At 47.1% G+C, this 12,754-nt stretch overlaps 1 protein-coding gene across 50 annotated transcripts in view; it reads left to right on the forward strand.

Moving 5' to 3' along the window:
* The window catches only part of GRAMD1B (GRAM domain containing 1B), a 117,576-nt gene that overhangs the window by 94,505 nt on the left and 10,317 nt on the right, over positions 1 to 12,754 (forward strand). For 42 of the 50 annotated variants that reach the window (XR_008469584.1, XR_008469585.1, XR_008469587.1 and 39 more), the window contains 13 exons: positions 277 to 380; positions 538 to 633; positions 1,114 to 1,194; positions 3,342 to 3,457; positions 3,946 to 4,102; positions 4,784 to 4,973; positions 5,358 to 5,501; positions 6,174 to 6,292; positions 7,740 to 7,882; positions 8,562 to 8,665; positions 9,069 to 9,272; positions 9,494 to 9,584; positions 12,041 to 12,148. Coding sequence is in view for 19 of the 50 variants with exons in the window: in XM_054222827.1 (XP_054078802.1) it covers positions 277 to 380; positions 538 to 633; positions 1,114 to 1,194; positions 3,342 to 3,457; positions 3,946 to 4,102; positions 4,784 to 4,973; positions 5,358 to 5,501; positions 6,174 to 6,292; positions 7,740 to 7,882; positions 8,562 to 8,665; positions 9,069 to 9,272; positions 9,494 to 9,584; positions 12,041 to 12,148 (1,657 nt within the window). In the remaining 31 variants the exon portion in view is untranslated. Of the gene's footprint in view, positions 1 to 276; positions 381 to 537; positions 634 to 1,113; positions 1,195 to 3,341; positions 3,458 to 3,945; positions 4,103 to 4,663; positions 4,689 to 4,783; positions 4,974 to 5,357; positions 5,502 to 6,173; positions 6,293 to 7,103; positions 7,147 to 7,297; positions 7,504 to 7,739; positions 7,883 to 8,009; positions 8,111 to 8,339; positions 8,462 to 8,561; positions 8,666 to 9,068; positions 9,273 to 9,493; positions 9,585 to 12,040; positions 12,149 to 12,754 lie in introns of those variants that run through there. The other 8 variants (XM_054222822.1, XR_008469590.1, XR_008469591.1 and 5 more) reach the window with 8 other exon arrangements.

The raw sequence follows: 12,754 nt of genomic DNA on the forward strand, positions 1-12,754 counted from the left end.
GGAAATAGTACATAGGATGCTACAGAATGGCCAGCTAATAAGGCAAGACCATCAGTCAGTAAGAGAGATTGTCTGCCGTGCCCGTGGGGAGGAATCATAACCTACTGGACAGAGCAGCAGCTGTGGCTCAGGTCCTTCTAGCTCTCCCTTTGACTTTCTGCAGGATTGTGTCAAGTAGCTGCTTCTCTTGGTGCTGCTGCTTATCTTCCTTACCTTTAGGCTGTCCTGTCTTCTGGTTTTGGTGCTCCTAAATTATCATCTGTTGTCCACCCACAGATTACTCATGTGCGCTACAGAGAGACATTCTCCTGCAGGGCCGCCTCTACCTCTCTGAAAACTGGATCTGCTTTTACAGCAACATCTTCCGTTGGGAGACACTGGTAAGGCTGTCAGACTGCCGCATTGAGCATGTGTTTTATGTCAGCTTATTTGCTGACACGGCTTTAAAAGCACTCCTTCCGTTGTCTTGCTCATCAGTGTCTCTCTTCACCTGTGTTCTTTTTCTGCCTTCCCCTTTCTGCATGGCTCTGACTGTAGCTGACAGTTCGCTTGAAGGATATCTGCTCGATGACCAAGGAAAAAACAGCACGGCTCATTCCTAATGCCATCCAAGTTTGCACTGACACTGAAAAGGTACATCCTTGAAGCTTCCACCTCTGGGACCACCCTTACGGCTGTCAGGGGCAGGGGAATATAAGTGCGTTGCGGGATTTTTCCAAACTGACTGCTTTTGCTACTTGGGGCCTGGGAGGAAGCACCAAGGGAAGAAGGCTGGGTGCAGAGCTTCTGCAGACCTTGGACTGAGAATGGAACACACGTAGCTTGTATGTGGGGTGTGGAGCCAGTTCAGAGATCTGAGTCGTATAGTAGCATATCTCTAACAGAACTCTTTCTGTGCTCAGACTTGCTCTCGTGTGTGAGAGGCACTTAGCCTCCCTGTGAGGCCTCCGTGGGTTTCAGTCTGTGCCCAAGAACTGAGCAGCTGTGCTGTATGGCGTGCTCAGTCCTTCTGTAAACTGTAGCTGGAAAGTGATCCAAACAGGCTTGTCTCTTTTTCTTCCCTTTTTTAGGCCTTTTCTGAACTGATTTTTCTCTCCATCTCTTCCCATTCAGCACTTTTTTACTTCCTTTGGGGCTCGAGACAGGACGTACATGATGATGTTCAGACTCTGGCAGAATGCTCTCCTTGACAAGGTACAGAGACCAGCACCTCGGTGTTGGGGTGGGATGGAAGGGAGGTGATGAATATATGCAGGAGCATAATTCCTGTGACTAATCTATATGCATAAAAAGACATAGGGACAGTAAGCACATGTGTTTAGGCAGAGCAGGTACATAATTGCACGTTCAGTTCTCTCACACGGAATTCTGTCTACGTACAGGCATGTCTTGCACTCACAGTAAATGCCACTTTGCCTCTGCTGAGGCATAGAAGCATGTGCCTCAGGAAGGAGTTTTTTTGAGGTCCGTAATTTAAGTGAAACCAGCCCAGAAGAAAGCAGTTCAAAATGCAACAGAAATAGCTCGCTGCACAGGCAGAGCTCTTAGTAAGTCTGTGCTTTGGAATTGCAGAGTTCAAGACAGGACAGAAAAAGAGCATGTGTTCAGGACATCCCAAAAGCAAACAAGAACAATGGTAGGTGCAGGGTGCACTGGGTAAGGGCTCAGTGGGTTGGATTTTGAAATAAAGCAGGGCTGTGCACCTGCTGTGCCGGAGACCTCATATGTGCTATATTTGATCTGAGTATCTGTTCCGCAGTCCATTGAGTATTTCTGGCCTCACAGCGGGAGTAAGACTCATGAACTGATGTTACAGTGCTACCAGTGTTTCAAGATGTTCCAGCTTGAGTTCATACCATACTTGGAAGGCTTAAGTAATCAAGCATGCAGAATAATACCCTGTCCTGAAAATCGGGGTAGTATTTGGTATGCAAAAGGATCGCTTTGCATTGGGCAGCTTGTGTTGCTACTGTATGCTGTAATTTGATTAGCCTTTTGAAGTTCCTAACAAAATTCACTGCCCTTGGTTTCAAGGTCAAAGCAAATGGGAACTGAGATGTGGAGTGATAGAAACACTTCCAGAGCTCTTTTTTTCCAAATGTAGGATCCATGCCTGGCAGGAGAGAGGGAGAAAGAACCTAGTCCATTTTTCTTGCTAAGACATGCAAATTAGAGCACGTGTAGGAAGAAGGTGAAACAGACGTAGATGTTTTTCTGGATAGAAGTTTCTCATTAGAGGTTTTTTCCCCATGCTTTTAATCACTGCATTTGGGAACTAGATTAAAAATTTCCTGCCTTATTCCATGCAGTAGCTATGGGAAGAACTTCAAGCCAGCAACTCAGAAAAAGTTCACAAGATTTGTTTTCCCTCATTACCAAGAAATCTTTGTCATTGGTCATAAATTTCTTATGGGTAAAAATTAATCCCCTTTCATCCCCCACATATTTAAATCACAAGTTCTGCTGCCCCGTTTCTTAAGAGCTTCAGAACACAGTCATATGGTGATCAACTGACCTGCATCCCTGAAGAGGTGGGCTTTTGTGAACGGTCGTGACAGTTCATTTTCTCTTACTAGCTGGAAGTATACACAAGCTTTTCACAATAGTATCTGGTGAGACAAACTCTTTTTGATTTTAAACTGCAACAGGAAATGTTATTCTTTTTTGCTGTTTTAGGCGGTTTTCCCTGCAGCTGTAATTCTTTAGGTAGCTTTAATTTAAACGAACTCAGAGGGGAAAAACTGAAGGCGTTGGGGTTTGGTATAGTAGGAGACATAATGGAGGCACAACAGAAGAGGTGGGGAAAACACATGTGGAGGGAAGTGCAGGTTTACTGCTTACATGATTACATGCGCAGCATTGTAGTAGTGGGAAATCTCATTTTGTGTGCTGCTCTGGGTATAGCCTCGTGTTGGCTTTCTGATAGTCTTTAATAACATGAGATTGTGGCATGGGAAAATAAAAAAAGTCAGATATTAGGGCAGAACCTGGGCTCATGGTGAAGGCTTACTTGGCGAAAGGGCCTCTTATTGCTTGATGAGGGCAATCTCTTAAGCCAGCTTGGCCTAATGATGTAAGGATACATACACCCACAACCCTTAGCCAGGAAGGAGCTGGGCCTACCTGGCACTAACACACAATCCACCTTGTAGCATTGCTGGAATTCAGAAGATGTGAGCCCATCAGAAGGGGGTACTTCCCATCAGGGGCTATGTCAGAATCTATCACTTCTCTTTTCAGGGCAAGGCATGTAATAGTCCTGACAATAGTAGTTCCAAAAGTTCACTATATTTTAGTATTCTCAGGTGAAAATGTGTGCTGTTTTCTGTTCCCTCTTTTAGCCTCTCTGTCCAAAGGAGCTCTGGCACTTTGTCCACCAGTGTTATGGGAACGAGCTGGGTTTGACCAGTGATGATGAAGACTATGTGCCTCCTGATGATGACTTCAACACAATGGGGTGAGTGAGGAGGAGTAAAATCTGCCTGTGATGAAGAAAAGATGGCCTCAGGAGAGCAAGAGTCCTGATGTATTGCATACCTCAAAGTGGTGATTGTCCATGGTGAGAGATTCTGGGTGCTGGCCGAACGTTTGCCTTTCAGTGTGTGATGTCTAAAAAGCTGAAAGCATACCATTTTCTCATGGAAGTCGGTAGGGACTGAAATGCCTGCCTCTCTACTTGCTGAGCTAGATGAGCATTTCTGTAAATGCCAAAGCATCCCAGTCACAAGGCCAGTCAGCGTGTTACATGGTCAGAAAGGGCTGATGCTTGTCAGTCTGTGTGCGAACACTTGAAAAGTTTGGGCGTGATCTTCCCTGCACTGAGCCATTTCTGCTTCCGGTCAGTCTGGAAACTTCATAGAAGTATTCTTACTTGCTCTGTGTGTCCAGTTGTAGCTGTACTGAGAGGGGTAAACATAAAAACCTGTGTTCTCTGTGGCGTCTCAGCTACTGTGAAGAAATCCCCGTGGAAGAGAATGAAGTCAATGACAGCTCCTCAAAAAGCAGCATGGAGGCCAAGCCAGAAGCTAGCCCTCAGCTGCCAAAGAAATCTGTCACTGCCAGCACACTGACATCTACGGGAAGCAGTGAAGCGCCAGCCTCGGTAAGTGTTCTTCCTCCAGTGCAGTGGGAGGCGTAATCTTTTTCTCTGGCATCCAGCTGTTAGCGCTTGAATGTACGAGGTAACTGTTTACCCTGCAGCTGACCACCATCCTCAAGTCAGTGATATCAGTCAGCATGGCATTTGCCCAAGAAAAAGGGAGCAAAGCGTGCCTGTCCTAAAAGCCAGTAACGTGGGACTCTCAACAGCTAGGGCATTTTCCGTTCTATACTTGTAGATGAAAACAAATGGAGTGCTGGAGATAAAAGGGTTATAATTTCTTCTCTGCCTTTAGTTACTCCTTAGGAAACAGTGTGTGCCCTCACAGTATTATGTCAGAGCAGACCTTGTTTAGATATAACCACAGATCTTCCTAGCTGTACAGGGCTTGTTTAGGGGCAAACCCAGTATTGTTTCTGTGCTTGTCTGAACAAACACAAAGCCTTGTCTATGTCCCAAGCTTGAACTGTATGTTTTCTTGGAGAGGAAGTGATCTAACGTGTCCGTGTGTTTTATAAACACCGTATGGTAACCTTCCTCCTCTCTATATTATTTAATTTCCAGACATGTCAAGACCAAATGTTCAAAGGTATGAAAATTGGCCCACAGATGTAAAGTTTTCAGAAATAACCCCCAGTTTCCAGGTGCTGATCTTGTCCTCATTATGCTTTCCCCGTGCTGCAGTTTGATGGAGTGCTACCAGAAGAGGAGGAGGCAGTGGCAGAGAGTCCTGTGGAAAAAGACCTTGGCATTGCAAATATCATGGGAGAGAAGATAGAGATCATCGGCCCTGTGAACTCCCCTTCCCTAGACTTCAATGACAATGAAGACATTCCGACTGAGCTCAGTGACTCCTCAGAGACCCATGATGAAGGTAGGTGGGGAAGGGCAGTGTTCAGTCAGTGTTGTTTTCAGCCTTCTCCCATCCTTTCCGGTGAAGGACTGGAGCAGCAAATATTGAATTCCTTTTCTGGACCCTAAGAGTTCAGAAGATGCAAAGAATTCCCATCCTGGGCCTGCCGAAGGTGAATGCGTGGGCTGTTTGGAACCATGTCCTTAAAATAACCCATGTAGTTAATTACCCCTTCTGACGTTCCAACTATTGTCCTGGGATCAGTGGAGGAAAGGGTTTAGAAATACTTCCTTTGGGTTCCTCCGTCACAAAGTAAAATACTAAGGTCCTGGTACTGTGAAAGCACAGCCTCTGATATTGGCACGGAGGATGATGGCTAGGGCTTGTGGGCTTGTTTCCCCACAGGGGAGGTCCAAGCCTTTTACGAGGATCTGAACGGCCGTCAGTATGTGAACGAAGTGTTCAACTTCAGCGTGGACAAACTGTACGACTTGCTTTTCACGGACTCACAGTTCCAGAGGGACTTCATGGAACAGCGGCGGTTTTCTGGTAAGTTGCTGCTGGCAAAGCCCGGTCACTGACAGAGGCTGTGTTTCCTGCGAGGTACAGAGGCCTGTACAGAAGGAAAGTCTCGGCACATGCCTTGAAGGTGTAACTTTGCCTGGTGATAGAGGTATTGGGTAATATTCTGAGGAGATCTTGGGACAGCTGTAGTCTGTACTGACAGTAATCAACAGCAGGTAGAACCACCCTTGTTTGGCTATCTAGTTTTATTTCCTAAGAGACGGATCTAAGTTTATGGAAGAAGCAGACTCTTAACATCAGCTAAGGCCTGATCCTGTGTCAAGGCTTAACAGTGTAAGGAAAAGCTCTTCTAGCTTCACACCAGACACTGGCACGGACTGTGCAGTTGACAATGCACAGAGAGAGTCCCTTGGCGTGCTGTGGTCCTCCTTTCCTTGTAACTGTAGGTTTGCTGAAGGAGATATGTCCCCAGCCTCTCCCCTTTTCCTTGCACTTGAAAGACAGGAAAATATTCACATTTAATACAGGAGACCTTTCTTTCGCACTCAGTTGAGCTCTAGTGCTTCTGCAGCCAAGCTCTCCAAGGGGAAGGAGGTACTGTCGTGAGCTTGGTTATAACGGCTATGCCTTTCCCTAGGGAACTTACCCGAGGTCCCTCTCCAGTTACTTCAATGCAGTATTGTTTTATCCTCTCAGATATTATCTTTCATCCCTGGAAGAAGGAAGAAAATGGCAATCAGACCAGAGTGATCTTGTATACCATTACCCTCACCAACCCTCTGGCCCCCAAAACTGCCACTGTCACTGAGACGCAGGTATGTGAAAGGGGAGCAGGGGTGTAATGCTTTGTAGAAACAGATCTGTGATTTATTTTCTTGTCTTGGGCACGCTGCTTTGCATGTTTTTATTCTCCCTATCCATTTTCTTTCACACATTTTTCTTGTATTAACTTGCTACCCGGTATCGCTGCAAATGTGAATAGCTAATCTTACACTCACACTGGATTGCATTGCAAGGAAAGGACCATAAATTTTCCAGCAAGAGCAGATGAGTTTGTAAACGAACCAGTGCATCCTGACAACTGTGTGTGTCACCTGTACTGGTGTTTCTTGAGCTGTGGTCGGTCCAGCAGATCTTATTCATGAGCAGGGCACAAGAAAGTCAGATACTGTCTGGGCAGTCCTTCTAACAGCTCTACATAGAGATGTCCAGGCGTTTTTGTTACTAGTGAGGACACTTAACTGACCTTTTTAAAAAGGGAAGCATGTGCAACGCGCTGGTAAGAGCCAGGCTAGCTGTGTCTAGTAGGGGCTGCAGCTAGAGAGGGAGGAAAGGTCTCCTTCAGTGTCCAGAGATATGTTTAAGTGGCCAAAGGCCAATGCTGAGTTAGCTCAAGGGAATACTAAGAGAGAGCCAAGAAAAGATGAGGGCCTGAGCATTACGTTTCAGGGAGAGGAGAATCCCAGCAGCAAGGTGTACCTTGTAGGGATGGCATGAAGTGTGCTGTTCAGAGGCAAAGACTGTGTGCAGGGAAGATAAGAGAAAGTGAGAGAGCAAAGCGATGGGCAATGGGAACAGTACGCTTTCGGGCAAGCAAGGCCATGGCTTATTTTACTGTGATTTTAGGATCAACCACTGAGGTGCACTTTTCTGTGTCCTTGCTGCAGAGGTAAGCAGAAATAGTCTGTAAGAAAAGCCATACTTTTGCATATGGATCTGCAGTTAACGGTGTCGGTCCCCTGTGTGAGGTTTGTTCTGGGGCAAAGAAGCAGATCAGAAGCACTTAAAAGAAGTAATTGACATGTTTTTATGGTGTTTAGAATTGCAGAATAATTTAGCCAGAAAGGACCTTTGCTCAAAGCAAGGCCACCTCTGATTTTACGTCAGGCCCTGACGAGACAGATATCAGTTTAATGAGAAGAGGTAACACTTGGAAAGGCCCCAAAGAACTGATCCTCGTGTGGCAGTGTACATAACTACGTATCTGATACAAAATGCTGGAGGTTGAGCTGCTGGAACTGAATGCCCCTTTTGAAATATGCCCTTGGGAAGCATCTGAGTGAAACCCGTGGTTTCCTCGAATATGCCTTCTCTTAAAGGTGAGCCGTTCACAGAAAAATTGCAGAGATGGGGCTTGGGTACGGGTGTGGTCTCTCCTCTGTGGCAAAGCTGTTTTTGTAAAGTGCTAGTAAAGGTGCTAGTCTTATCAAAGCCGTGTTCTAACCAGACTAATAGTTGCCTTGCATGCTGTCTTTTATGCAGACAATGTACAAAGCCAGCCAAGAAAGCGAGTGCTATGTCATAGATGCAGAGGTGCTAACTCACGACGTCCCCTACCATGATTATTTCTACACCATTAACCGCTACACGTTGACTCGTGTTGCCAGAAACAAAAGCCGACTCAGGTACACTTCTTGTGGGATAAAGAGCTTTACTGACAACCAAAAGTCACCTTTGGGTGGGAGTTCTGCTGTTTGGTGTGTTAGAAGGGGTTGGGGAGAGCTTAGCCTTATTTCTTTGTCCGGTTGCCAGAACCCTCCTATCACGAAGAGTTACCGTAGGGGCAGACGCCTACTGTGGTGACATCAAGCAAACAATAGACCCGATGCAGAGGAGTTACAGCTGGGTCAGGGAGGGGATTTGCAGAGCTTTCTTGTCCCCTTCTTGGAAGCAGTGGTTTGCAGGGCTAGTTGTCAAACACAGTCAACTACATGTGATAAGCAACAGGACATGCTTCCAAGGGACTGTGCCTCTGAGATGCATTGGGGGGACAAGCAGAGGAATTTGGTACCAGGCAAAGCTATAGGCTTTTGTGTTTGACTTGATAAGTAATCTAAATGTCTGCCTGCCACATGGCTGAAGGTCTCTGGAGCCCTCTCGGGGGTGGCTCTCTTGAGGCCTTCCTGCCACTGCCTTTGGAAGGACTTTTCATGCAGTGCTTCTCGAGAGACACGAAGGGCAGAGACCGTTCCAGATATAACAGTGTGCGTAGTTATTTCTTGTATTTACATTGACAAAGGATTGTGAATTGACTTCACGTTCGGGAAGCAAAATTGGGAGAGTGACTTTCCTTTCTTCACATAGGGTTTCCACAGAGTTACGATACAGGAAACAGCCTTGGGGGCTGGTGAAATCCTTCATTGAGAAGAATTTTTGGAGTGGCCTAGAAGATTATTTCCGACATTTGGGTAAGAGTGGCAATGACTGGATCTGTGGTAATGACCCACGAACAGTGGCACCTTCCATAGTTTATGCATGCCTCCCTGATACCTGCTGCCAGCATACTGGGGATCAGACCCTCGAAGTAGCTTTAGCTTATGAAAGGGGCCAGCCAAAGTTATTTCCACAGCGTTGATAGTGCTTGCTGGAATTAATCAGGTCATCAAATCCTGCTCTCTGGCAGGATCGCAGGCAGTCTGGGGTCAGAGTTTGGCAAAAGGTGTAAGGGATGTGTAGTGTGTCCTCTGGCATGGGCCTCTTAGACCCTGCCAACTTGTTTGGTGCGGCAGCTGTGCCATTAGAGGGTTTAAGTCTTATCTCTGCAATGCCAGTGCCACTTCTATTAAATGCTTTCCCCTGCTGTCTCTGCAGAGAGTGAACTGACCAAAACTGAGAGCACGTACCTGGCTGAGGTCCACAGACAATCCCCCAAAGAGAAAGTGAGCAAGCAATCGACTGTGCGCCGTAGGAAACGGGCCCATGCCCATCTGCGGGTGCCGCACTTGGAGGAGGTGCTGAGTCCCGTCACCACCCCCACGGATGAGGAGGTTGCACATCGAATCAAGCATGTGGCAGGTGAGGGACTGCAGACCCCGCACGCTTGGGGATGGACAGCTGGGTACCTCTGGTGAAAAATAGGAGCTTTGCTCACGGAGGGTTAATGGGAAGAGGGGCCAGGGCTTTTCAGGGCACGGAGGATGTATTATCATTGATTGATTGAGATGGAGAGGGGTGGGTAAAGGGTTGCCCTCCCCATAGGACAGCATTTCCTGGCCTAAACACGTCTGTCTCCTCAGGTTCCACTCAGACACGGCACATCCCTGAGGAGAGCCCCAGCGGCTTCCACCTGCAGAGTGTCTCTAAGCTGCTTCTTGTCATCAGTTTTGTGTGAGTGATTTTTTTGCTTTCCTTCAGTCAGCTTTTAACAACTTTTGATTCTTTCATGTTTCTGGTGTTCTGTGCTCCCTTGTGCCAGTCTTTTCTCTCTCATATTCTTCTCTGGTCCCAAACTTTGTGCAGCACAGAAGAGAGAAAAGCAATGACAGGCAGAAAAGAATGAATTAAAATGTCCCCCAAGTGAACCATCAACTGTTTCGTCTCGCTTGAGCCCAGCCTTTCCCAGTACTAAGCTGGCCACTTATCTGTCTCTGTAGGTTCTGGTTCTTATTTTATCAAAGTCTCTCCTTTCCCTTCAGTTTTGACCTTGTTTTAACCAAATGCGGCCTTCACAGACGTGCATGTTTCTGCTGGGGGAGTCCTAAATGCAGGTCAGCTTTACTGTCTGGCACGCAATGTTTGATAGTGGCAAGCAGGGCGAGGGGCGGGGCAGCTGTGCAAGAAGGGAGTCAGTGCTTAAAAAGAGTAGAAATACAACAAGTAGAAAGAGTCTTTTTTATTTCAGGGACTCAGTTTAGAGATTTTCAATGACCTCTAGCAACTGTGGTGTGTTTTTTTTTTTCTAATTTAAAATAAGTCATTTAATGTAATCTGCCGACAAACTAGCTGTCATCATGAAAGATGACCATGCAAAGCTCTCTGGGAGTTACTGTGCTATCACAACAGGGCTCAGTGTATATGAGGAGTCTTGTCTGTTACTTCTTTCCTCTGGCCTGGGAAAACCTATTCGGGGCTGGTCCTGGCCAGCAATTTTGACGAGAGATACTATCTCAGACAGAAGCTAGACTGTTTAGAGACGATTTCTGTAAAATAAGGGTAGAAACACATAAAGCAAGAGAGATTGGCATGAATTCACTAGTTCAGCAGCAAGAACTGCATTTGGTTTGGGTCCCTTTTCTGCTCCCACCTTTCAGAGTTGCTAGTCTTGGGCTTGGCTGGATGTGTGCTCAAAGTGAGCTGGGTATGGGGCCCTTGTATCCCTGTGGCTCAGTCCTTATGCCTAAACCCAGGTGTATTTATCGTTTCTCTGCCTCTTGGGCTGACGGTAGCTTTCATGTGTTTCATGTTTCAACCGTGCTGCAGCGGTTGCCGGGCAGGGGCTCCGAAGCGGTACAGTCTAAGGGAGAAATCCCAATAGGGCGGGTTTTTTCATCACTTATGGAAGTGGAAGCATCCTGTTAACCCTGGAGGAACTGCAGAACTTGGTCTTATTCTTTTCTTAAGCTCCACCCACCTTTGAGTGAGGTGGGAAGAAGCCGAGATTTATAGACTGAGGTTACTTTTAAAATTGAGCTCCTTTCTGCATTTCCTTTTCCCAGCAGGGATAAAGACGGCAGAGGTTTGCAGCAGCAACCCAGCTGGTTGCTGTAATGATAAGCGAGGTAATGTAATGAGAAGACAGCCTCGTGCTATCTTCTGTGTCTAAATGGGTGAGATGCAATTAAAACTTCGGGTAGGAAAGCACAAAAGCTTTACAACAATCTCTCCTGGCAGGCTACTAGCTTAGCTTAGAGGGAGAGAGCCCTCCATAATGATTTCAGAATACTCTTCTGGCCAGCGGCCATCCGCCTGACTGAGCTGGGTGATAGTGGGCCGTTCTTCCAGCAAAATAGCTCCACTATTCAGAGACAGGCACAAGCATGCTATTTTGGAATCTATTCCCGAGCGTGGCTGAGGGGAGGAGTGGAAATGCCCATGCGCGGCAGTGGGGAGGGCGAGAGGAGCAGTACAGTATCTGGTCAGAGTAGTGGTGTTCCCATCGGTGCGTGTAGCACTGGGTAAGGCTGGGTGCGTCCAGGCTGCAACATGCACCTACGTGTCACGCAGTGCCCTGCATGGGCACGCTTTGGGCACGTCTGCAAGAGCTACACATAGAGCTACACGCTCATCTTTTGCTGAGCGAATTTCACCATCAGTTGCAGGCACATGGTTATTTGTCTGTCCTTCCTGCCTCTCTTCCCGCTGTTCCTTTCTTCCCTCCTCCCCACCCCATATATCTTCTGTGCTGTCTATGAGCCTTCTCCACTCAGCCCAGTTTCTCCTGTTCTGTGTCAGTCTGTTTCTAACCTGCAGCTACTCCGTCTTTTCTCTTCCCTGCTCCCATTAGGATCTGTTTCAGGTACTGTCTCTCTTTTTACCTCTTCTTCACTCTCCCGCTTCCCTCCCTTTCTCTGCATTCGGCACATCCACTCATCCAACCTGTTGTGTCTGATCCGTCAGCCCTGTCTTTCTGTCTGTCCATCCTTCTTGCTCACACATTTCTCCCACAAGATGAAGTTTTGGGTTCTGATCACCTGGCCCTTACTCAGATTAAATCCCCACTCACATACGGCGTGGACCTGGGCCCCAGACACCTTCTTAAAGCCCTGGGCATTTTCCCAGGTGTGACTGGCCGGCTGTGGGCTTTGAAGTGCTCCTAGTAAACTGTCTGTTTTCTTTATTTCCAGTCTGGTGCTGCTGGTCATTCTCAATATGATGCTGTTCTACAAACTCTGGATGTTGGAATATACCACGCAGACGCTCACGGCATGGCAGGGCTTGCGGCTACAGGAAAGGTACTGTCGCATTTGCTTTGTCTTTGTTTCTTTTTGCATGGTTCCTACGGATGTTAGAGGCTTTCCCGGAACACCCAAGCTCCGGGCTCTCCTGTAGATTGCTTCTTCTTTGTGTAAATTAGATGAAGCGGGTAGTTAGCTGAAGCTGCGGGGCCATCAGTGTTTCCAGATCTGAAACTGCTGAACAGCTGCAGCAGAAGACAGTGAGTTAAGGCAACCTCTGCATCTTCCCAGCATCCTGTGTAACGGAGGATGCTCTACAAGTAAATGTTCTGCATTCTTGGGCCAAGGTTGTCATTCCCTCTCCTTTGATGGCTAAACTTCCCTCTGTAGGAAAAGCAGTGTCTTAGAAAGAACCCTTTGTACTCAGAGGAGAATTTGGGCCTGTGCCACACAGGCGATTGTTAGGTGCGTGTCTGGAAAAGTGTCGGTGCAGGTATCAGCAAGCTGTTAAGAGTGTGGGAGGAAGAGAGTGAATGAGGAGGGCACAGGGCGCTCCGTAATGACCTAGGCGTTCCCTGGCGGTGCTAGATGGTGAGCAGTCAAGTGTGATTGCAGATTGACTTAGTTTCTTTAATAATTGGTAGCGTGGAACCTTGTCCAAGG

Source organism: Rissa tridactyla, chromosome 17 (genome assembly GCF_028500815.1).
Source record: "Rissa tridactyla isolate bRisTri1 chromosome 17, bRisTri1.patW.cur.20221130, whole genome shotgun sequence".
Classification (NCBI taxonomy): domain Eukaryota; kingdom Metazoa; phylum Chordata; class Aves; order Charadriiformes; family Laridae; genus Rissa; species Rissa tridactyla.